The 25,962-nt window shown below is 38.3% G+C and overlaps 2 protein-coding genes across 5 annotated transcripts; both read right to left on the minus strand.

Annotated features, from left to right (window-relative positions):
- Window positions 1–217: 217 nt before the first annotated feature.
- Window positions 218–12,887, minus strand: LOC143879895 (putative glycosyltransferase At5g25310). The gene is made up of 8 exons (XM_077382553.1): window positions 12,283–12,887; window positions 12,045–12,191; window positions 11,649–11,713; window positions 10,383–10,452; window positions 4,880–5,101; window positions 1,943–2,086; window positions 834–969; window positions 218–766 (listed from the first exon to the last, which is right to left on the minus strand). Exons 1-8 carry the CDS (start codon window positions 12,601–12,603, stop codon window positions 537–539), a joined length of 1,335 nt encoding a protein of 444 aa, XP_077238668.1. The 5' UTR covers window positions 12,604–12,887; the 3' UTR covers window positions 218–536.
- A 1,177-nt stretch (window positions 12,888–14,064) lies between these two features.
- On the minus strand, window positions 14,065–24,616 carry ETR1 (Signal transduction histidine kinase, hybrid-type, ethylene sensor). 4 transcript variants are annotated; one of them, XM_077382554.1, is made up of 8 exons: window positions 24,465–24,616; window positions 24,276–24,379; window positions 21,730–22,649; window positions 19,900–20,268; window positions 19,517–19,777; window positions 19,149–19,276; window positions 18,672–18,869; window positions 14,065–14,844 (listed from the first exon to the last, which is right to left on the minus strand). In XM_077382554.1, the coding sequence occupies exons 3-8, from the start codon at window positions 22,633–22,635 to the stop codon at window positions 14,487–14,489; spliced, it is 2,220 nt and encodes a 739-aa protein (XP_077238669.1). In that variant the 5' UTR covers window positions 22,636–22,649; window positions 24,276–24,379; window positions 24,465–24,616; the 3' UTR covers window positions 14,065–14,486. The 4 variants fall into 4 exon arrangements, with proteins under 4 accessions (XP_077238669.1, XP_077238671.1, XP_077238670.1 ...); XM_077382556.1 differs by lacking the exons at window positions 24,276–24,379; window positions 24,465–24,616 and adding an exon at window positions 23,558–23,706; XM_077382555.1 differs by lacking the exons at window positions 24,276–24,379; window positions 24,465–24,616 and adding an exon at window positions 23,492–23,568.
- Between the last annotated feature and the right edge of the window lie 1,346 nt (window positions 24,617–25,962).

Below are 25,962 nucleotides of genomic sequence, written 5' to 3' on the forward strand. Positions count from 1 at the left end.
CATCTTGCGATGCAATTGCCCATTGCAGAAGCAACTATGGGAAAGAAATTGTCTTCCTATTTTCTGGGTTATGTCACTCTTTTAGATTTAATTCTGCAGTTATGTAAGGCTTAAATGGGATAGTTTTGAGGTTAAAAATGACTAATCAACCCTCACCCAAATAGCCGTTTCTAACCTGCAACATGAAGAGATGAAGCACATAGGAAATCAACACAGGAAAGAAAAAAGAGGCAACTTGAGAGAAGAACGATATGGACATATGCAACTTTACATCGCTAAATTACAAGCATCTCATTCAGTCGTATGGGCTACATTTTTTCATATAGGTACACAATGGAAGTCAAAATTTGAGCCTTTCTAATTTCAGTCCTATGCAAACCCATCATTCATGGGCAAATACTCTGAGGAAAGTGAGAACATTTCAGAAAAATTATCTGATAATGTGTACAGGATAGGTTTGAGTAACCAATTGAATCATTCTAAAAGACTACAGTGATGTGTGCAAGATAAATTTGAGCACGACCCTCACCAGAAAATCAGGGCAACGGCATAGGAGGTTTCCAGTTATGGAAGTCAACCAAGTTTCTATTAACAATGGTGCCATTGTGCAGCCAAAAAGTTTCTGTAGACTGGTGGAATTGTCTCACTTTTCTCTGAAGTTCCCACATAATGCTCCGCATCGCTGAGCAGAGCTCGCTTTCTGGAGCATAGACCCATAAGCACCTTACTTGTCGGCCGCGGGCTATGATTCCCTCTATTACTTCGTCTGCACAAGGCATGTATCAGACAAGGTCGTTTGCAGTAACAACGTGGAAGAGTTGACGAGAAGTTACCTGGTATAGATTCTAGGTATTCCAACAGTTCACTACCAATACGAGTAGAAGGCCATTTGATTGATATCTGGGTATAGTCAATCACATTCTGAAAAGGTAATTCTACTTGATCCGATAAAAGAACCGGAACGCATTCCTGTTTGGTACAGTACACAGCCTTAGACCAGTCCAGCACAAAAGAAGTTGAGACCCATATAACATACAGAAAAATAAAGAGAGAGAGAGAGAGTCTAAGCATCTTCAGAGTTTCCAACTTTACACCCACTTGCATGTGAAAAGCAACACATTGTAATCATACTTTCCGCCATTATTTTTCATGATATGTAGCTTTCCAAATGGAAGAGTGAGGCGCAAAAGTGGAAAATGTGAGGAAATATCCAAACATCATATTACCATGCTTCCTACTTATATCGTGTACACATGGGTTGAAATACTCATGTGGTAGGGTACGCCCTGGATTGGCCATGCCGAAAATCGAACATTTTAACCATGTCTTCAATGGAGATTCTGGCCATTGAATCTTTGATTGTTGCATAGCATGTTAGGCCCTGTTTGTTTTAGATTATGACAACCGATTGTGGAGTCCCCAACCGATTATTGGACCGGAAATTGCACTAAATTTGAGTCCAATAATCGGTTGGGGACTCCACAATCGGTTGTCATAATCTAAAACAAACAGGCCCTTAACCATGCCTTCAATGGATTATTCTGGCCATTGGATTTTGATTGGATTACTAGAATTACTGATCATAATATTTTTTGACATTGAATCATTTGAAGTGAATTATACACCGCATTAATGGTTTAGATAAAACATGGTCATCCTCCCCTGTAGATAGAAAATAGGAAGCATGGTAATACAATGCATATCGGCTGTGTGAGATAAGACCACGCTTTGATAATAGGATGAACTGAACTTGCTATTCACTTTTTAATTGGCTGCTGACAGCCTTTTGGGAACTGTAATAGGCTTTGACAGCCGGTTAAATAAAATGCAAACCATGGTCAGTTCGCCCTATTATCAAAACATGGTTGTGTGGATATCAGTAGCATATATGTGTGTGTGTGTGTGTGTAGAGAGAGAGAGAGAGAGAGAGAGAGAGAGAGACCACAAAAAAAGATTCATAGAAGCGCAGAGTCCACGATGACTCGCCCCGTGGAGATAGGCAGAACTTGGCATTACGCAGGTGTTGAAAATATTCAGTTCTTCCCAGTTTTTCAGGCCCACTTAACTTCAACTCTGGAGATTCTAGCTGTTCATGAAATCAGTATGCATGCTTTCCAGAGGAAATGAATTTTACATTGTAACAGAGCATGAAAACAAAATTAACTGTCAGGAAATAATTCAGGGAAAAGAGAATCTACCTAACAGTACAAAAACAAATAAAATAGGAATCGACCATAATATGGTATTAATCCAAAGCATGCAACAGAACCAACAACTATGGAAGAATCTAATTACCCAGCCTTGAGAACCAGAACGGTATTATAGATTCTGGTTTATTTTCAGAACATCATCTGTAATTTCTTAGGGCTCTCCTACCACCAGATACAAAGAGGAATTATAGGTCAAAAACCTTCTAGACCAGTCCCATAGGATTTCCTTTTGATAAACTTGGTTACGGTGCATGCCCTAATCTATTAGATTAGTTAACCGTGGCTAGTAAAATATTTCTAAATAAATATGATCGTTATCCAATGAACTAAATGAAGTTCCTCAATTGTGTAACATAATTTATTAGTCACATCGAACACAAAAGCAATGATAAACTATGAGCAAACCAAGCAACCTCAGAAAAACACCAAGGATATATATTTCGAAATCTATGTTTGGCAAGATAACCAGCTTGGAAGTCATGAATTTTTATTTCTATTAGCATATAAAAAAACAATAAACCTAAAACTGAAAGTGAAAATCTTGTTTTTTTAAGAAGATGACAGTTTTATTGATAAGTTATAACCATATTAAAACATGGGGACAAGACGTCCCCTGGGGCAAAATCTGGCTCAGGTCCCTTTGCGCCTCTACCAAAGGGATTGCAGGACACCACCCACCATCAGTTGATGACAAGAGTAGCTCCATGGTCAGCCCTTTATAACGACCTCCCCACTTTGCACTTGTGACAATACAAATGAAGGGCCCCACTTTTATTCTTCTACACTCCCGCTCAGGTTGGAGCATAGATATCATACATGCCCAACTTACTAATAATATCATGATTCATGAAGAAGAGAACGGAGTAACGGACACTAGCCTTGGTAAATATATCAACCAGCTGATATGCGGACTGAACAAATGGAGTATAGATAGTCTGAGAAGACACTTTCTCACGAACAAAGTGGCATTCCACCTCTGTGTTTAGTCCTCTCATACAAGACTGGATTAGGGGCAATATGTTTGGTGCCCTGATTTTCACAATGGAGCTTCATCTATGTAGAAACCTCAACACCCACGACTGTGAAAGAGAATGCAGCCACATTAGGTCAGATGTAGCATGAGCCAAGGACCGATATTCATAGCGCTTCCATCTCGCTTTATTAAGTCTTAAAAAATAATCGACTTAACTCGATCCTAGTACAAGATTCAAGGATAAGAAAATGTAAGGAAATTTTCTACATACCAACCTCAGCTAAACCTTATGAACCTCTACTACTAACCCAATCACTCTCATTTGAGATTTATAGAGGATTTGGGGACTTGGGGTCTAGGGTTTGCAGAATGAGAATTGAAATCTGTCATTTTTAAATTTTAAGTGATTTTTCTCATAAACACTATCCTTTGGATGTGAGGTTGCGGAGGATGAGCACAAAATGCAATAATGAGTAAACATTACTCTTTTTGATAATCTTTCTTTTTTCTTTAATCTCTAAACAAAAAAAATCATTTCTCTATTTCTTATGTGTCTTTTGAGCTGTTTTAAGAGTGTATTGAGGTGAATTATTAGCTTATCATAAATGATCTAAATTATAGACTACCATTTTGGATGTTTAAATTATTGGCCATGTAGGACTAAAACTTTTGCATACTTATAATTTAAGGTACAGTTGTGGACCCCCACCCCAAAACCATGATGACAGTGAGCATCTAACCATTGATTTTACCCTGAAGAAACCATGGATTTTGCATATTAATGCATGTAATATGAGCTGACACTTTGGCTCTCATGCCCAAAAAGATGAAACCAAAAACAAATTTGTAGACATTTCCTATTTGATAAAAAAAAATTATTTTCCCTTAAATCAAAACTGAAAACAAGATCCAGGGCATTTGTGAAAATTCACAATCATGATTGTGAATGTCAGCAACAAGGATAATGTTCTTCATAGATTTTCCAAACAGATAAAGATATATTTCTCAGCCTATATGGGAAATTATAAATGCCCATAAAAGTAAGTCCTAAAAGAGTCCACCAGAGAATTCAATAGAGTTAGAAGATCCAACATCCATTGATACGCCGTTATTCATTTTGGATACCAAAATCCCTATTTCCTTTCCAACATCCACAGATAATAATGGACGTCAAAATTTATTTCATGATTAATTGAACCGTCATGATCAACAAGAATGCAACCATTGATGTAATAATTAGAGCCAAAATATCATCAACTCCATTTATTCATTTTGGATACCAAAATCCCTATTTCCTTTCCAACATCCACAGATAATAATGGATGTCAAAATTTATTTCAAGATTAATTGAACTGTCACGGTCAACAAGAATGCAACCATTGATGTAATAATTAGAGCCAAAATATCATTACCTCCATACTTCCATACAACTTTGCAACATCTCACATACTATCTTATTGCAATTACTTGTAATATATATCACAAAATCCTACTTCACAAAGGCACCATGGATGGATAAAGGAAGCAATGAAAATAAATGAAATGCAGTACTTCTAATAGTTAGATCCTCTTTTCACTTTCTGTTGTAACAAATGGAAAAAAAGTTTTAAAAAATTCATAGAGAAAAGGTAATGTTCAAACAGAACCTTAAACAGATTCAGCACTAACAACTTTGAATTGATAGAAGAAGACAAACCTTATCAGGAAACTGCTTGGCAAGCTCAAGCAATTGAAGACGACCAACCTTTCCTTGGACTCGACCTAAGAAGTTTGCCAGATACTTCCTCTTTGATAAGGGCAAAGGTTGGACTAAGGTAGTGCCATAAAATTTACTCATTCCATCATCAACATTTCCAGGTATAATGATATCTTTCCAAGTATTAAATGCACTAGTGTCTCTCTTATCAGTGCGATCACCCTGCACTAACACATAACCAACACCTAATTCAGAAAATAATCTCTCTTTTGGAGCTCAACTTAGATCAACAGCATCGATACGACCAACAATAAAATAAAAGATTAGATACTAATGTATTGATACAACCAGAACCAAAATAAAAGAAAACTCGAGCTTGAAAATCGATAAAACAGATTCCGATATTTACCCTCTAAATCTATATGATATTTGAAAGCATCAAAATGTTACTATCTTTATAAGGTGCACAATAAAACGATGGCTGCTACCAATAGTTCAAGTATTCCCATAGTCTGGATCAGCTGTTTAAAAATGCCAGGGTTCGATGAGCCTATACTGTTATCCAAAGGAAAATAACATGGGCTGCTGGAGCAGCCAATTTGAGGATTTTATTTCAATGTTATGACACAATTATCCTACTTATAGTCTTCCACACACACACACACACACACACACACACACCCGCGCGCGCGCGCACACACTATGTATGCACGTAGGTAGGTAGGCAGGTATCTAGATATTTATAAAGAGGCGTGCATGTGCCACTCTTGTTGTAATTGCAATGTCTTGCAAATGGCACTCTACCAATTGAGATGACTACTTACCCACTACTCTTCCAGGACGCCTTGGTGCATCGAAACGGATTCATTAGGTTTGAGACTAGTTAAAACATTGTCTATCTAGAGGGGGCATCAATCTTAAAAGAATGGACAGCATGACATGGCATGTTTCCTCAAATTTGAAACATTAGGATAGTTGAATACCATCTGTGCACATATCTTTGCAAGATCTTATGAAAAGTAAAAGGGACTCCAAAGAATGTAGGGTTTCTTACTGGAACAATGTAACTCCTATACAAATTAATCGTATCTAACACATATCCTATTCCACATGTTGTTTCGTATCTTTTTGCATTTGGCACCTTTGTTGGTGACTGTTTTGGGACTCCTCGTCCCTTTTCTCTTTTACTTAACAAAGTTTCCCTTTCCTTCATATATGCTAAAAAAAAGATAGCTACTCAACAATCTCCTGGATCATCGTTTTCCTTTCACAACTCTTCATGCCATAATTTATAAAAGAGACCAAATTTTGAAGCTCTTGACTCCCTCTTGGTCTCTTATGTCACTTCATATTGACTTGTTGTTGGCTCTTTCCACAACCATCTCAGATCTGGAATTCCAAAATCCCCTCTATAAGTTTCACCATTTCCTCTGATAGAGGCATTACCAGCACTAATGCTCTGTTTGGTTGCTCATTTTGGGGAGATCATTGGAAGATGATCTTCCGAAGATCTTCCCGAGATCTGCCCAAAGCACGGTTGGTTTCCATTTTGAATTAAAACTCACTTTGACCGCCAGACATCATTATTGTCTTTTTTCCTATGTCGCCAGCAATGTTCCCTCCTCTAATCTTCTCCCCATCTTTCACCATTTTGGTGGAATTTGTGTGGGAGATTAGAAGAAGATTCTTGTCTTATTCTTTTTTCTCTCTCTTCCACCCTCTATCTGGGTAATGACACCCCTACATCTTCCGCTAATCTTCTCGCGGATTGCCACGCAACCAAATACTACTTACCATTCTTCCTCTAATCTTCTCCCCATCTTCCATGCTTGTCTAATTCCCTTTAACTTCTTCTTCTTCTTCTTCTCCTAATCTCCCAGCCAACTTCAAGCAACCAAACAGAGCATAAAGAAATGATTCATATGAGAGGTTCATAAGCTTTTGGATTGGAATAGAATGGTGGGTTTATGGAGAAGACTGTGAAGGAGGAGAGAAAAGTACCATGGAAGACTGTGAAAGTCCTGAGGACTGTAGAGTGCCATGGAAATAGTTGTTGATGACAACAGAAATTGGTTTATTTTTCCTGGACTGAGTTGAAGAAGAAAGAAATAAAATTGGGAAATGGATATCATCCTGATACAAAATCAACGGTCGAGATTACATATGGATGGTAGGACCTATAGTGAAATGCAAGCAGATGGTGGCACCTATAGTGAAATGCAAGCATTAAACAGACAATTACCCCAACCGTTATTTTAGTTTGAAATTTGAAGATAAACTCAACTCAACTCAACTCAACTAAGCCTTTGTCCCAAACTAGTTGGGGTTGGCTAATGAATGGGTAATGAATCCTTTAGAAAATTTTCATGAAGAAGGTGAAAGGATCTACCCGGCTCAAATTGACTAAGTCTAATCCAGACACTAGTTGGGTTCGTCTACATGGATCAATCTCTTCTACTCTACCCTATCCAATGTCATGTTCTCTGTTATATTCCTAGCCCTCAAGTCTTTCTTCACTGTTCCTACCCAAGTTGTTTTCGGTCTGCCCCTACCTCTTTTTACTCCATCAACTTGGCACGAGTCACTTCTTCTCACTGTAGCATCCAAAGGCCTACGTTGGATGTGCCCAAACCATCTTAAGGGACGCTTTCTCATCTTCTCCTCAATTGGTGCCACCCCCACCCTTTTACAGATATCTTAATTTTTAATTTGATCTAATTATGTGTGGCCGCACATCCATCTAAGCATTTGCATCTCCGCTACACTCATCTTATGCACATGTTGCATCTTGGTGGCCCAATATTCTGAGCCGTACAACATGGCTGGCCTAACAGCTGTCTTATAAAACTTTCCCTTCAACTTGGTAGGTATTTTACGATCGCACATAACTCCTAAAGCATGCTTCCAAGTCAACCAACTTGCTCTTATTATGTGGTTAACATCCTCTTCAATCTCTCCTTCCTTATGTAGGAGTGAACCAAGATAGCGAAAGATATCCCTCTTAGGTACCTCCTGTCCGGTCATATTTACTACATCCTCGCCTTGCCTCCTTCTGTCTTAGTCCTGCTCAATCTAAAACCTTTGGATTCCAATGTACCCTTCTTGATGGTTTTAAAACTTCACGTGCCGGTGGAGGAAAAAATGCCAAGTCCTCTTGAGGGTTGCACTTCCCATATGCAAATAAGTCTATAAACAAGGGGGCTTACGCAACAAGACTTGACACCAATTCTCCACAAGAACTTCATAGCAACTTCACTGTCCCTATTCCCATACAACCCTCTCAAGTTCCTTTCATTTTTCTTTCTCCTCTTTCAAAGAGAGTGAGTGTCCAGAACAGTGTTTAAAAACTCCTTGACTCGACAAGGAACTCGCCCGAGTCGACTCCTTTTTACCTCAGTCGCGTTCCGCACGCATTCCGCGTTTTGCCCTACAAAGTCAATAAACTCCTTTGACTCTCCCGAGTTATGACAGCGTCAACCATGTCCACCACGTTTTTGGCCGCGTTCGCGCCGAGTTGACAAGGATTTTTCTTGGCTGCATTCCGCATCAAATCCGCGTTTTTAAACATTGGTCCAGAATCTTTAATCCTCTCACATTCCATTTTCTTTCCCCTTCTCTTTCAAAGAGAGTGGAAACAAAAACTTTTCCCCAACCAAGTTTGCACCAATACACGATCCATTTTACAATATCCTTTCTAGACTCTCCATTTTATACTCTCTTCTAGAATGTCCCTTCTACACCATTCTTTCTATAAACAAGAGTAAGAAAAAAGACTCGGAGAGGAGCAATCAATCCAAAAGAGATCAAAGACTCTTGATGCAAGGTAATTCAACAAGTTGACAATCCGGTTATCTCTTTTCTGGTTTATCACATTGCACTATATTGTATTGCATCCTTTTTCTATTTAAAGCATATTTTATATTATCGTTAAGGCATTTTTCTTAGTAATCAGAGGTTTTCTTTATGATATAATTAACAAGGAAGAAGTCCGATGAACTCTAGTCTATGAAAGAAATCTCTAAGGGATTAGGGAGGATTTCAGTAAAGTGTAAATAACTCTACTCCTTCGTGGAGATTAGTTAAGCACGCCCCTTGGAAGTGTATTCAGTCTCACATCCATTTCGTTTTCTTTATACTTTTCATAAAAAAAATTATATTTGTTGATCTCGAAATCATTTTCTCCATCGCGGGAATTTGAATTTCAACATTAAGTAATCTTTGGCGACCACAGACGGAGTACACTTTTTCCCCCATTTAAAAAAAAAAATGCTTTATTGAAATTTTGCAAAAAAATGTTTGTGTCGCAAACACCAAGAGCGACTCTTCTAAGGGTTGAAAGGACTTTCTTGTGCTAGGTGTGGACCTTTCGACGAGAATGACTTTCATGCCCAACTCACGAAAGTTAGCTAAAGCCTTCGCACCCAAAAGAAAAATTACTTCTTTTCCCTTACAAGAATTGTTTCATCTCAAGAATGATTCTTTAAAGGATTGAAAAGAGTCTCATATGCTTAAATAGACCTTACTTTCGACGAGATTAGCTATTATGCTCTACTAGTGAAATATTGGTTAAAACCTTTGCAACCTAAAGGTGACCATTTTTTCTCCTTAAAAGAATCAATTTATCTTGAAATCTTTAAAGTGTTGACACGACTTTCTTGTGCCTAAGTGTGGACCTTACTTTCGACGAGATTGGCTTTCATGACCTACTCGTGAAAGATTAGTTAAAACCTTCGCATCATAAAGAGATCAATGTTAATGATGATGTTGGGTCCACAATCTGTATCCAAACCTATGCATTAGGGTGGGCCCCACCATTTTACACATGTTTTCATGGTGTGGGGCCCATCATTTTACACCCATGCATAGCATGGGACCAGGATACTAGTAGTAAACTATCTGAGATACTTAGGAAGACCCCCTCTTAGAGTTATTCAGGAGGACCCCATCTTGGATGTCTAAGACTGATTTTGATCAAAGTTGTTAAGGAGACGACTTTGAGGTTGTCCCTTCAAATGAAGTCACTATCAATTATCAAATAATGGATGACCTACTAGATAGTTGGCACAATCGCTACAATGGTTTTTTTTTTTGTCTTTACTATCCAGTAGAAAATATTAAAAGAGGATTTGCAAGTAATCACAACAATATGTTTGATGAATGATTTTGTAAGGGAGATGATCCACAACCCTTAACTCCTTATAAGGACACCCCTTCATTTTTTTTACATTGAAAACATCACACCAAAATGCATAAAAATGGAAAGAGATGTCACTATCGGGAGACTGAAATAGAAAAAAGGAGTATTCTTATAAAACAAGTGTCATTACCAGTTCTCGATTATTAAATCTAATCGAATAATCTAAGATAATGGTCTTAGGAAAATAAATAAATAAAACCAATGCAATTAATTCAAAAGTTGGCAGCTCAATCAAATTGAGGCAAATAGTGTTGAAAAATTGTGTGACCTACTACTTAAGACGTCCCTAATGTATATATAAAATACCTCGGGAGTGAGTATAATGGATCGGTTCAGGTATTTTGCCCAAGACCGAAACAAGTGAGCACCAGCACCGCTGTATTTGTAATAGAAGAAACCGCACGAGTAAGAATACCACCAAAAAATCATAAAAAAACACATAAAATGCATAAAAAGAAGAACAAAATGTGCATTTCTCCCCATCAAAGACACGCTCGTTGCCAAAGGTAACTATATCTTCATATTTGAAGACATGAGTTATTTATGTCAGATTATTCCAACACAATTATTTGCATCTTTCATCGATCATTCTTTTCAAACTACTAGAAGTCATAAAAAAATGGGATTGATGAAATTAGAAACTTAGTTGCGAAGGCACATTATAATCGATGCGGTAAAAAACTAAAAGACTATCAAAATGACACAAATGCTTCTAAGAGGAATAACATTTCACCAAGGTATCGATGTCAAGAGATCTATAAGATCTCTTTGAGGTCTACAATGGTTATTTCAAAATATCATAAAAGATTTCAATGCTTTGAGCCTCAAAAGATAGCACAAGATACCATCATTCAAAAAATAAAAAATGATAGCACAAGATACAGTTAGAAAAATATTACAGTTTTTTAGATTAATTTTTGGAGTTTTCTTTAACAGGCTACAATAACTTTGCAGTCAAGGACTGGGATTAAATTAAGCTGCTAGGGTCACTTCGAGTCTTATATTTAGCTCTACAAAGGATATTTTATGCACTCTTGGTTAACACAAAATTGAAACTTTATTTTTTATCCTTTTTTAATATAATTGGTTGTTATTCTCTTTTATTTCATGCTTCGTTTTGACCTAGTCCTATTTTTGCTATGTATCAAATTGGTATTAATGAAAGATTTGATCCTTGGAGTTTCATTATATGTGGAGGAGATCAAGTACAATGGAAGATGCAGTCATCAAGTTTGATGGATGTATACATAGGCAAGTTAATTAGCTAGCAAAACAACTTCAGATTTTGCTACTAGAACAAACCAAAGACACATGGGAAGTTCATTTTAAGGAGTCGACGTTGCATCTCATGGAAGATCAAAGCAAGGATCTTACTTCCATTACACATGAGATGAAGATCTAAAACATGATGAATGAGAAGTGGGGGTGGGGTGTCTTGCCCACTTCGAGATCTCTCAGTTTACTATGTTTTGTATAAGTTACAATTGTAAACTTAACCAAACTAATATTTTTTCCTACAATAGAATATGAGCATAGAGATGGCTATCATCAAGACCCAAAAATTCACAGTACCTTGGAAAGATGAATATATGGTTGCGACCTCCTGACCGGCGAAAATATGGCATTTGACTAAGAATCTGAATGCAAAAGGCAAAAACATTATCAAAATCCAAAGGAACTTTCTTTAATGATGACAATCTGAGAAAAGCAGATTAAGCAAAAGCAGGTAAAATGTCACAACAAACTGAAATGTCACACATTTTCACTGTCAAAGTCCCTCCCACTGTTCCCTTCAGCAGCGACATATTTAACAATGCACAATGAGTTTTAACTAGCAATGAATCAAAACAAAAAAATATATAGATATACAAATTGATAAATCAACATCTCAAGTAATCAAAACCAATGACAGTACCAAATTCATCGATTGCATGAACATAATAAAACCCTACACGTGTGCATTTTTACCTTCACATATGTGTTGTTGATCTCCTTATCATTCAAACCCCCCATCATCCGTACGCATTTCACATAAGAAGGAACAAAGAACAGATCCGCTTCCTCCTTGTTCAATGTCCGGAACTTGGATTCAAGAAGAAACCGATGGATTTTAACCTAAATACAGAATTTCCTTGAGAAACAATCAAATCAAAGATTATAAAGAAGAGCAAAACATAAGAAAAACCCTAGAAGAAACTTCACACACCTGCGTTCCCCATTGCCCCTTGGCGCAAGAATCCGTGGAGATCTTACCATCTCTCCCGTGCATCAATTCACTCAATCCATCAATCTCGGATTCTTCGTAGACGTAGATCTTGAGAGAGAGCAGAGATCCGGAATTCTCCTTGAGAGGATGGGGATTTTCGTAGATAGAGGAGGAGAGATTGCAGAAAGAGGAGAAAGATCGATCTAGGGTTCTAGTGAGGAAGAATGTGGAGACTATGAGAGCTAGGGCACCGATTTGGTGGGTTCGAGTGCAGGGAGAATGAGATGACAATGAGATCCTGTTCTTGTTTAAGCTTCCCATGGGAAAACGAGACTGGCAAAATTTAGGGCAAAAGAAAATGTTCGTTGTTGTTCTTCAGGGCATAGTAATTATCATTTTGTTTGTTCCTTGTTCACCAAAGTTAACAAACAGAGGCCATGAAAGCAAGAGACATGTTCTCCCACGAAAGCATCATTTCTAAAGCAGCTGCTCACACCCCCATTCTCATATTTACATGTCAACCGAACACAGACAAAACCGCTATTTCCATCTTTTTTACCTTCTACTTTCCCTCTTCTGGTTGCATCCAAACGGAGGAAACCAAAAGTTAAAAGGAAGTTAAACTGTTAAAGTCCTCGATGATCTATGATGCTTCACACCCCGACCGTCAAGTCCTCGTGCGCGGTGAACCACCGTTGATGTTTGAACCAACAGCAGCCGGTCACAGTACAAAAACACTTTGTTTTGGGTACTGTACTCATGGTTTTAAATTTCGACCGAAATCCGACGGAAATTTCGGATTTCGAGACCGACACCGAAATCAATAATATCCGAAACAGTATTTTATTTAGTCCAAAATTTCAGAATTTCGGTCGAAATTTCACCAAAAAATCTGTTTTTTAAATATAGCTACAACTTTAATCTGAGGGGCTCTTGTGCCAATCACTTTCATTCCTACCATTTGTAGAACATATAGCTACAACTTTAACTCAGATTATTTCCTAATAATCCCTGTGAGTGTGTGATTGATGTTAAATAATCTAATATTTATGGATTTATTGTATTTTTAAAGAAGGGAAAATAATATTCTCACTCCTGTGTTGATAATGGCACTTTATACCCGGATGAGAGAGAGAGAGAAAGAGATAAACTCAAAGGGTGTCCTTGCAAAACCCAAACGACATTCATTACTCCTTTAATTTTCTATATTTTAGTTCCTTTAATTTTTTTATATTTTAGTGTCGTTATAAAAATTGAGGACTACATAAACATGAGGAATTCTAGACTGAAGGGAGCCCTTACAACAAAGAGGTGAAAGGGCTCTCCCATTGGCTACACATTACCATCATGCATTAATAACTGCCGAAAAAACAAACGTGATGGTGATTTGCAGCCAATGGGGGAGCCCTTTCACCTCTTCTTTTCAGTTTAGACTTCCTCCATAAACATTTAATTATTTGGCCGGGTCATAATAATTCCAATTCTACCATGCCCGCATTCAGTTGCTCGCGGATTTTAGAATCTTTCATTTCCTCAAAACCCGGGGTGGAAGATGAGAGAAGGAGACTGACTGTCTTGATTTCTCGCCCTTCATTTCTTCAAGCGGGAGATCGTCAGGGTATAGAAATCTCAGGGAGAGATTTCTAAAAGTTGGATTTCTTACTAAAAATCCAGAATAATGGATTGTAAAATCCAGAATTTTACACAGCTTTCCAAGTAAAACCTGGATTCTAAAATCCAGGTATCCAAACAGCCCCAACATGTATTCAATCACCCAAAGCATAAAAGAAGCAACCCAAAATAGACATTAAGCTGGCAATGCAAAGTATCTTTCATATCAGTGATACATACTGATAAGAGGAGAAGCTCCCGGATTCCTGTTCATTTTGGCATTTTTTCTGAAAATGCATAAACATCATAACCACATTTTGAAGGGATACCTGCAGAATAAGGCTCTGTAGAAGAGAAGCATAGCATCCAACCCATTTTGGCCGTCAGGGGAATGCTTCCATACAAACAATTCAGCACCTCACCTTATCTTCACAATCACGTGTTCTGCAGGAGAAGCTACAGCCAACTGTTAGTCATTTGATGGTACAAACTCTCATGGTTTGTCACAATTTATCATGTACATTTGCCAGGCCAGGAATAGTTTCTCTCTCTTCTTGTCTTGAGATTAGGTCAACAGAATTCGTGTTTCCAGCTTAAATGGTCTCATTCAGAGTCCCATGCTCTAAAAGTTGCGACAAAGCGCTCCTCATCTTCTCGAGAGAAACAGGTTTGAGGATCACCCCATCCATGCCTATCCTCAAGCAATTCTCTCTTGTTAGCCTATCTGTATTCCCTGTGAGTGCTACAAGCAGAGGCCTTTCATGACGCATTGGAAATCTTTCCTGAAGGCGGGCCATCACTTCATAGCCATCCATCCCAGGAATGCAGACATCCATAAATAGTACCTTGTATTCTTGAGAAATAACCCGTAAGCATTCATCGCCTGAACTAACAACTGTCACATCACATCCCAAATGGACGAGTAATCCCCTAGTCGCCATTCTGCTAACCCTGAGCAAATTAAGAAAGAACCATGTCAGATGATTATCACCGTGCATTTCTCATATAAAGACCCCATCGCCCAAGATGTAGATATCCGTCATATTGATGATCATAATGGCAAATCCAGTCTACGAAAAAAGATGCTTCATTTAGTTCAAAATTATAACGCCAGCTACTGTTTCCAACTCCAATGCATAGTTCGTGGATGCTCATATATTATTTATACGGTTCTAATGAATTTAGTTTCTCTGTATCTTATACTTTTATGAAACATTGCTTAAAATATTGGTTTGTGATACCTCATGTCTTTGGTAATATCAAATTTATCTGCAGTCTGACAGGATATCATTTTATTTTATTAGAATTTATTGCAATATCAATTTCGAGTAAATGTGGTTTGTATGAGGTTCAGTACTAAAATAGTATACCCTCCCTTTCCCAGTTTGATTCTATCAGAACTTACCCTACATATCAGTCTGATACTACAGAAGGATAACATTTGATTACATCAAAATTTACCATAGATATCAAGTTTTGAGTAAATTTGGCTCATGTCAAATTGTATATTTTAAGTGCTCTCCCTTCCTCACTCTCTCCTCTAAAATTACCTGCAGTTAAATAATATAGAACTCATAGAAGTACATAAGTATGGTCTATACTGGGTTTATTACTAAAATAGTATACACTCATCCTGTTTGATTTTATCAGTATTTATCATAGATATTACTGTGATATATTCTCTCTCCTTTTATCCGTGCTTCTTTCATTGTTGTATGCATTACTAATTTACTAGCATATATAACAAACCACCCAGGGAGTTAAAAACAATAGTGAGAGACATGGTCACGTTAAGATAAAGTATTAGAATTAAATTATGTTCAACTGGGAATGCATAAGCATAACAATGTAATATTCAGCACAAATTTGCACATATATAATAATGCTAAGAACGGTGGAGGAGGGGGTCACTTGTATGAGAAATATCAAAAGATTATTTTGGTGCTTCGAAATTATTTCGGGGCTCAAAATAAATTGTGCAAAAAGTGTGGTGGCTGGGATTAACATCCAAGAGGATCAGGTTTTAGAGCACGCCAACGCTCTTGGTTGCCTCAAAGCGGAATTACCTGTTAAATACCTGGGTCTACCTCTGGGATTCGGTATCCCAAAGGATTCTCTGTGGGACCCTGTCATCGAAAGAATAGAAAGGAAATTGGCATCTTGGAAGAAAAGGTATTTATCCTTCGGTGGTAGGATTACGCTCATCAAAGCGGCTCTGGCAAACATGCCTGTTTACTACATGTCTCTATTTCGGATTCGTGGTTCTATTGCATCGAAAATCAAAAGACTCCAGCGTGACTTTCTCTGGGAAGGTAACGAGGACTGTAAAAAATCCAAACATTTGCTAAAATGGAGCACGGTCGGTAAAGCTCGAAAGAAAGGGGGATTGGGAATTGGAAAAATTCGTCAGCGGAATCGGGCTTTGCTCGGTAAATGGTTATGGCGGTTTGGGACTGAAAAAGGGGCATTGTGGCACAACATAATTCACTCCAAATACGGTTCTGATCGTGGTGAATGAATATGTAGGTCTCCAGCAGTGGGGAAAGGATCTGGGGCCTGGAGGTCTATATGCTCGGCTCAACACTCTTTCTTAATCCACCTCAGATTTAAAGCTGGAAAAGGTCATTCAATCCGATTCTGGTCGGCCCTTTGGATTGGGAATCAAAGCCTCCAATCACGGTTTCCTGAGATTTTCAGAATTGCATCGGATAAAGAGGCCACAATAGCCGACTATCTGAGGCGGATCGATAATACTGGTGGCATTTTCTGGGATATTAGAATCAGACGCAACTTGAAGGACTCCGAGATTACCATCTTTACATCTCTTATTGAGCTGTTGGAGAGCCATTACATATCCCCGGTGGGAGAAGATGAATGGATTTGGCGCCCGGACCCGAGTGGAATATTCTCTGTCCGCTCGTTTTTTCAATTATTGAATGATGGATCGGATCCTGATTCAGACATCGCTCGCATCTGGCGAAACTATGCTCCCCTACGGATCACTGCATTCATGTGGACTGTAGCTCACAAATGCATCAATACTATTGACAGACTCAAGCGTCGCAGATTTCATATTGCCAACAGGTGTGTAATGTGTCTGACGAAGAGAACTCTGGTCATTTATTTGTCCAGTGCCCTTTGCCCTACCGTATATAGATGGCTATCTTCAAATTATTTGGCGTAAGCTGGGTCATGGACAATAGAATTGATCCGATGATCATTCACTGGAGGGGCATGTTCAATGGTTGTATTGGTAAGAGCATGTGGTCTGCTGTGCTGTATGCGATTTTGTGGCATATTTGGTTGGAACGCAACTCCAGAATCTTTCATGGCAAGGAAAAATCATGGCGATTTATCCTCCTCGATGAGAAATTTTCAATTATTGCTTGGGCCCAAAGGAAAGGAGAGATCCCTTACTCTGTTGGAACTCTAATTCGACAGTGGTGGTCCATATCGCATGAGAAGAAGAGGGTTACTCAAATTACCCCGAAATGGACTCCGCCACCTGATGGGTGGATGAAATTGAACTTCGATGGTAGCGCTCTTGGAAACCCGGGTTCGGCTGGAATTGGTGGAATCCTTCGAAACTGCGACGGCCAAACTTTTATGACATACTCAGGCCCGGCTGGCTGGTGTGATGCTTATGAGGCGGAAGCAAAAGCTCTTTTAGCCGGCCTAAAATGGTATGCCACTAACAGAATTGGTCCTCTTGTGATTGAGGGTGATTCCTTAAATGTTGTGGGTTGGGCTAGGAACAAAGGAGGTGGTCCATGGCGAATACATGCAATTATTGACGAGATTCGGGACCTAGTGCGGGATATCCAACCTTCCTTACAGCATCGTAGAAGGACTGCAAATTCTGAGGCGGATATTCTGGCTAAAGAGGGGGTTCATTTATCGGGTATTCGATTTGTTTATCTGCCTGAATCTGGCATACCACCCATTTAGGGGGTATTGTCCTATGATTTCTCTTTCTTTTTATTTTCGGGAACATCTTGTCCCCGCTCTCTGTACTTCGTTTTACTTCTATTAAAAGTTACCTTTCAAAAAAAAAAAAAAATGCTAAGAACTGCAAGAGTAATAAGCAAAAGGCCACAAAGAGGTGGTGTTCTATGTTACTCATGTTATGCAAATTATATGTCAAATTGCGCTGAACTAGGTCCACAGAAATTTATTTTCAGATGCATTTCTATTTACAACAGCCAACAAGTATAGAAGACATTTGGGATTGAGACTCTAGCTCAATGCTCAAGTCTTTGCTCTTCAACCTAGAGGTCGGACCACCTAATCCAAGAAGAAATTTAATCAACCAACTTTTGGACATACAAACACAAACGTATGCAGAGCCTACAAATATTTTTGCTTCTAACTGCTTGCTTACATGCCTCAATAAACTTTTCCTTACTTCAAACCATGTTCACACGCGTGGAGAGAACTAGATACTGAAGCTAAATTCCGTGTAGAATGGTAGACATGCAAAACAGCGCAATGAAATGCATAGCCACTTCAGTTATGCAGAGGTGAAAGGAGGCTTTGGCCGACTCAATTATAAGCAAACAAGCAGAAATGTGTTATTGAGAACCTCAAAGAACATCCATGCAAATTCTCAAATGCTAAAAGATATAAAATTATGCTATTAGCTGTGGAAACCCAACGTGGTGAAACAGATATGCTTCAGATAAGTAAAGGGCACAACAAATCCGAACATCCAAATAAAAAAAACCTGCTGCTAAATTTATAGCAACATTTACTCGTATTGAGATGGTCAGACTACTGACCCGTTATCATCCGTAACAAGAACCTTGAGTCCCGGAAAAATCGCCAGGCCATGATTTGCTTGTGTTAGAGGTAGAAAACGGTGGTTGGGTTCATTTGAATGATCTGCAACTCCAAGTTTAACAACAAATATAGCAGTACACCCTTTTCCCGGACCATCACTTTCAATCCATATCTGCCCCTCCATAAGATTTACGAACCTGATCGCATCACACTTATTAAATGTGAAAATGCCATAATGATCACATGATAGAAATAATAATTATCTTGTACAAATCCATTGAGCAGATAAGTTCATTTACACAAAAAAAAGGAATTAAGAAAAGAAAAGCATGTCTCATTCGGATTCGGGCCTAAATAAACAGCTAAAAGGTAAACCTATACGAAGAAATACAACTGTGTCAAGCCAAATTAATTGCTTTGTCGACAATACTGAAGTCAAAGCTGCACCAAAAAGAAAAGAAATCAACGGCTCACACCTCTTGCAAATAGCAAGACCAAGTCCAGTGCCACCGGAATTTCTACTTTCCAGTGAATGACTTTGTGCAAATTTGGTAAATATCTTTGGAATATCTTTTGGACTGAGTCCCGAGCCTCCATCTTTCACCTGCAGTGACAAATATCAGCATTTTCCATGAGTGAAGATTGAAGTATATTGAATTGCAAGCAGTTCAGATCTCTTTTCTGTCAGGTACTGTGAAGTACTGCATATCTATTCAAGGACATAGTAAACCTTAGATTGTTTTCTTTTCTTTTTTGAATGGCTAGTAAAACTTAGATTGTTAATCACTAGAGAACTAAGCATCCTCGTAAGGAAATATCACTAGAATAACTACCATATACCAACCTGAACTCGCAGGGAAAACTGATCATCACTCAAAACCTGATAGAATTCAGAACCCTGTCTTAAAGACTCTGATTTCGCAATAGAAGCTGTGATTGAAATGCTGCCCTCCTTTGAAAACTTAACTGCATTACCAGCAACATTTAAAACAGTCTGCATAAGACGTTTTTCATCACCAACAGCATACAGTGGTATATCCGGAGCCAAACATAATGACACAGACAGCTTTTTGACAGATGCAATGGGCTTTATCAAATTAACAACCTGCAATCACAAACAAGAGTTTTACCATACCAATCAAACTTTATGACCAGTTGGAATCATCCATTTCCTAAAGACCCATGAGCCTCCTCCCTTTTACCCAAATGATAAGAGCAAAAAAGTACCTCTCGGAAAACCGCATGAAGGTTAAAAGTTCCTAGGTCAAGTTCAAGACTTCCATCTTCAAGCCTTGAAAGATCTAAAACATCATTAATCAGTGTAGCTAAAAGGTTACTGCTCTTCAGGACGGTCTCCACCATAAGGCGCTGATCAGGAGTCAACTGAGTTTCCTGCAGTAGAGAGGAGAGAGCGATAATTGCATGCATGGGAGTCCGCATTTCATGATTCATAACTGCCAAAAAGTCATTACGAGCACGAATGGCAGTTTCAGCTTCTCTTCTAGCATGATCCAGCGCAACATTTTGCTCCATAAGCAGATCCCTTGCCCTCATGGATTCTTCCAAGATTGCAGCATGTGAAAGAGCAACAGCAACCTAGCCAAGAAAAAAAGAATCAAGAATAAGCAACAGCAACCTAGCCAGAAAAAAAGAACCAAGAATAAGGATTTCTCTGGTGCTGCTAAAAATCAAAATCTGTATTGCAATACAGAACAACACATTTTTTCATGTTCATTTTCAGGGTAGTGAAACAGGCGTGTATCGTCAATGCAATGATATCAAGAAGAAAAATGGAAGGTTCAGAGACAAACACGGGAGTGTTGAAAGATGTGTGCTATGTTTGATGTCATGTGAAGAATGGCACACACCAATAACAGTAGATTCATTTGACCATTATGCGAAATTTCCAGGCAAATGATCCATACGCGTACTGAACCAGTTGACCTAAATGGACTGAAGCCATTATTTACCAAGACCTTTTTTTTTAGAAGGAAGGATTATTTACCAAGACCTTCCAACAGCACTTTCATGCACCAGAAATTTTTAAGTGCGTGATTGTTTTTTTAATGATTTTTAAGTGCATGATAATGCGAGCTTTAATGAAAGATGAAAAATGCCTATCTGATTGTTTCATTATCTGCATAGATAGCGGCGGTGGCTGGGAAAATGTTCAATGCTGCAACTTGAGATAGGTCCTGGCATGCATGATTACAGAATAGTGATATAAAATGAAAAGGCAGTAGGCTGGATAACAAACCACTTCTGATGACTGTCTGGAAGCACTGGCGATGCCACTTGTAAGGAAATGGGGGCAATTGCCCCCCTTATTTTTTGGAAAAAATATATATATACCTTTATTTTTTAATATTTTTTTATACTTACCCCTTTTTAAAAAAATATGCCCCCCTTTCCAATCATCCCTAAGATAGGAAACAAGTTTAAAATTTTAATGTTACCATTTTTATCTCCCTTCTTTGTGAAAAATTTACTATAATTTTTGCCCCCCTTGTGCAAAATTTTAGATAGAAAATTTTTCTATCTTAGGTAAAAAATTAGTATAATTTTTGCCCCCCTTGTGCAAAATTTATGGCATCGCCCCTGTCTGGAAGTACATGTTTTTCAAATCAAGTGAAATTTATTCAAATGAACCTATGGTGACTTGTGCATGGAAAAGTTGCCCCCTATATTTTCATGATCGCAGCGGAGTCAAATATATATGATATATTTGACTCCGCTACGATCTTGTGTACTGGGGATTCCATTTCCATTTCGTGATGCAATTTTTTCAGCTTATATCATTTATCATTCTCTTCTTTAATAATATCTTGTTAACCATCAAAACAAAAAACTGAGTTGTGAAACCTTATATGATAAATATCTTGGCTCAAACATGGAACTTAACATCGTATCATTTCGTTGGGCAAACAAATAGCCAACCGCCAAGCAACTCGAGAAATGAAATAATGAATATCATAGCTCTAGACCTCATAGTGATATGCACAGTTAGCTGAACAAAAGATTTAAAAAAGAAAGAAAAGAAAAAGATTTCATTCAAACCTGGTCAGCAACCACTTCAACAAGCTCCAACTCATGAACGTGCCACTGCCTTGCACTGTTTGAGGGCAGCATCAAAACCATCAATGCATATCGTTTTGTGGAAAGCTCTGGCCAATCGTTAATTTGAAAATTCGTGAGATGTAGAAGCGGGACACGCACGGCGACAACCTCCCCTGGCATATACTTTCCAGCAAGAGGACGAAGTCTTGCCACTGGAGAATTTGGTGATATTTTTATCGCACGGTTGCTACAAAAAACTTGGTTGATTACAGGGAGTTGAATAGGTACAGTAAATCCAACAGGGCTTTGATGGTGGAGAGTGTGGGAAAGTTGAAGCTCCAACCCTGTACGTGCTGGCATCCACAATGCACATTCCTCCAAACCCAAAGTTCTACCCAACTCCACAAGCGTCGTCTTTAATATCGTATGTCTATCAAGAGTGCTCCTAATTTCATGAGTCAGCATTCTCACATGCCGACCCGTTTCTTCCTGAGTACGAATAATGCCCATCTCTCGATCAAGCTCTTCGGCCTTATTTCTCAGAAACAACTCTCGGGTTTTCACACTCAATAAATCGGGAATAATGTGAACAAGCATAAGAGCTGTCGCACATGACACGAGTGCTGTCAAAACCTTGGAAGTGGTCATAACAATTGCCACAGTTCTAGTGTGTATGCTGAAAGTCCACAAGTTAATAAGGTGGGTTGCTCCACAAAGAACAATGAAAGCCCCAAATTGCACCAGGACCCATCTGTAAGGGAAAACTGCGGATTTCTTTACGAAATATATCAGCTCAAGAGGGATAGAAAAATAGGCAAGCGCGATGAAGAAGTCCGAAATGTATTGGTACTTCATCAGTAGTTCATCGGCTGGCCATTGTAGATCGACGCAGTAGCAAGTCTCCATCTCAAAGAATTACCCTAAACCACCAGTCAAAAAAAAAAAAAATACAATTTACAACCGAATAAATAAATATACTATAGTAATCTGTAAATGATTATCTTTCAAAAATAAATCTGCAAATGAGTCATAGAAATCAAGTGTCCCATGATCAAAATAGAAAACCTCCCCTTCCCATCAAATTACATGGTTGCACAACTCATAAATTTTATTTATTTATTTTTAAATGGTAGCCAAATGTATTAATAAAAAGACCGAGATGGTCGGAGTACAAGCAGAAGAAAAAAAAAGAAAAATAATCAATATATAAAATATACTCTATGCATCGAATTACATGGTTGCAGAATTCATAAAGTTCTTAAGTGATAGAACACCGTTCTATCAGAAATGAAAATAGGGAAGAAGATTATAGAGAAAAGGGAAAGATTGAGTTAGTTCGAGGAAACTCAGGCCTCCAATAAGCTAACCATCTACATTATAGAAATTAGGGGAAGCAAAATAAGGAAACAGAAATCAGTAGAGTAGAAAAAAGGAAATAAGGAAACCCTACTCTAATATGGCAATAACTTAAATAAAGAAGATAATCTAAATAAGGAAAACTAATTCTAACATTAAGCTTGATGAAAATGCTTGAATTTTAGGTCAAAGGGTATGAATTTGATTATCTAAGTTGGGGCACATACAATTACAGAAAGAAAAAATAGGGTTCGGATCATATGCACTGTAGAAGAAGTTGTACTTGTAGAGAAATCTTAGGATTGATAGATGTTAGAATATTGGATAAAATCGGACATTAAATAGCAATCTAATTGGGTTAAATCCCAAATAATCATGCTCTGTATTAATTCATTTAATTCTATACCTAGAAGTAGACTGAATAAGAGCTAGAGAAGCGAAAAGAGAGGTGAGAATGAAGGAAGGAACGAACCTCTTTAGGTCAGGAATCCGATAGATGGGCTGTTGTACATGGGAGCTCTCCTTCTTCTTTTTCAGACAAAGCTTGTTCGAAGATTTCGGAAAAATATCGGAAAAAATGACACGGCGCCACACCGACCACTTTAATGATCCGTACACCCCCGAGTTAGGTCTCTCTCACCTAACAGCTGCACGCCCACGTCTCTCTCTCTCTCTCTCTCTCTCTCTCTCTCCCCCAATTGTTTTATTAATTATATATTTGCGATTTGCTAAGGAATTTCGCGGAAAGGCATTTGGTGCCTGGCTTTTGGAAAGATAACAGCCACAGGGGCTCACTTTTCAGCAGATTTTGTCTTATTCTTCACCAGTGGTACGAGGGTGACAAAGAAACCCTCTCCTGTGTAATAAGATATATTTTGATAGGGAATTGCTAGCGTCCATCACAAAAGCCTTTTCGCGGTCAGTCTGACGCACATCAGACCAGCCAACTCGTTAATGAAGACAACAGCTTTTGTCTCCATTCACAAGTTGGCTGGTCTGACGTGCAACAGATCAGCTTCGAAAAGCCTTTTGCCAGAGGCAAATCCCATTTTGATAATAGCTATAACGGAAGAGAATATAGCAAGATATTGTGATCATATATGAGAAAGTTAAACTCAAAAAAGCTTTGCCAATACAGGAGAAAATCACAAAAGAAGAAGAAGATGTATGTGACAATGCTGGCGTATTACCAAATCACGCCCCTATTGCCACAGCTGTAGATATAGGTATTTTGAGAATACGCCTCGACGACCAATAGATGGGTTCTTCCTCTTGTTCGATTTGTCTGTAGACACTGACATATACCGACAATATCTGAAGATCTTTTGAAGGGACATAGAATCAATAAATCACATTTGAAAGTTTGAAGGGTTAGTTACCTTGTGTTTCAAGTTGGCTAGAGAGAGACGTTCCTTTGGCAAATATTTAGGAAAGATAGCAAATCCTTTTGTAATCTCTAGAATCCGAAACACATAATCGAAGTAGAAACGAGATACAGAGGGTGCCACATAGGGCACTCCAAGCATGCAACATTCCCTTCTACTTATATATTACTAGATTAGATATATGAGGTGGTTGTTCTCTCATTATTCATCTAAGGTGATTGTTCCCTTATCCAAAAGTCAGCCGGGAAATGCCTTTCTGCAAAATTCCCTAGCAAACCCCCTATTTTAATGCCATTAATGCCGGCCATAAATACGGGTCTTGGATCGGACAATCTGAGCCGTGCAACCATGACCTGCAAAGTAATGTGACTCAATCACGGGTTTGACAGGAAAAAGTGAATAGCCCAGATTCGGATCCAATCTTATAATAACATATATTCTGATTCGATTAGCCTCTGTGGCTGACTTTTGAACGAGAGAACAGACACACAAGCTCACTTTTTAGCAGATCTTATCCAATTCATTTAATACATCTGAGGTGGCTATTCTCTATGGTTCCCAGAAATGACTTTAACCAATGTTGTAATGGCTTAGCTGTTCTCTCCTAGTTCAGGTCTTTTATTGGCTTAGCTGTGTATGTGAAATCTAAGGGCCCATTTGGATACCTGATGCATTTGTATTTTGATTTGGATTTGAGTTTTGGACAGAAAATACATCCGTCATCTTCATAAACATGTGGAGGGAGGTCTCGCTGCTGCCGGAGCAACGTCGAGCGGCAGCGACAGTGAAGGAAGTTGCCACAAATATTGATTTCCAAATAATGTCTCGTATAATAGATTTGAAAATCGGAATTTTTTGCACTATCCTAGCTGATTTGGAAATTTTTAGGATCTGATCCAGTTCAAAATGTCAACTAAATTCAAATCTAAATCTTGTGGGTATCCAAGCATGGCCTAAGTTCATTTAAATCAATCTTTAAAAATTCCTTGCATCAATCGTTGAAATGCTGTAGCCTGACTTTTCTTTTACTCTGGCTGAGTTCTCGTTCGAATTTGAGTTTTGCCCTACCAAGTTATTCAGAACTCCTACAAGTTGTTCAAGTTATGTTCCATCTCTTGTTAGGCACATTTTCCCAATCAAGCCTATCCAATAACAAAATCAACCTTGACTTCTATCCTTAGAAGTGGGAATTTTGCATTGTAGAAGATCCAAAGCAAGGCCTTCAGATTTACCAAAGGTGGAACCCAATGTGCCTTCATCATATGGGATCTGTATCCTCCCTTTTTCTTCCCTGGGCCACCCTTTGTTTTGTGAAAAGAGTAGCCATAATCATGGATTTAGCCCATTAAAAAAAAATCATGGATTTAAATTTCGGTTTCGGTTTCGCCCTTGGCAGAATTGAAATCCAGTAATAAAAAAAGATATTATTTTATTAATTACCAAATTTCGGAAAAATAATATTTTTTTTAAAAATACAAATTTTGGAAGTTCC

The sequence above is a fragment of the Tasmannia lanceolata genome, unplaced genomic scaffold (assembly GCF_043159265.1).
Source record: "Tasmannia lanceolata isolate RefF3 unplaced genomic scaffold, GAP_Taslan_0.1 ptg000006l, whole genome shotgun sequence".
Lineage (NCBI taxonomy): Eukaryota > Viridiplantae > Streptophyta > Magnoliopsida > Canellales > Winteraceae > Tasmannia > Tasmannia lanceolata.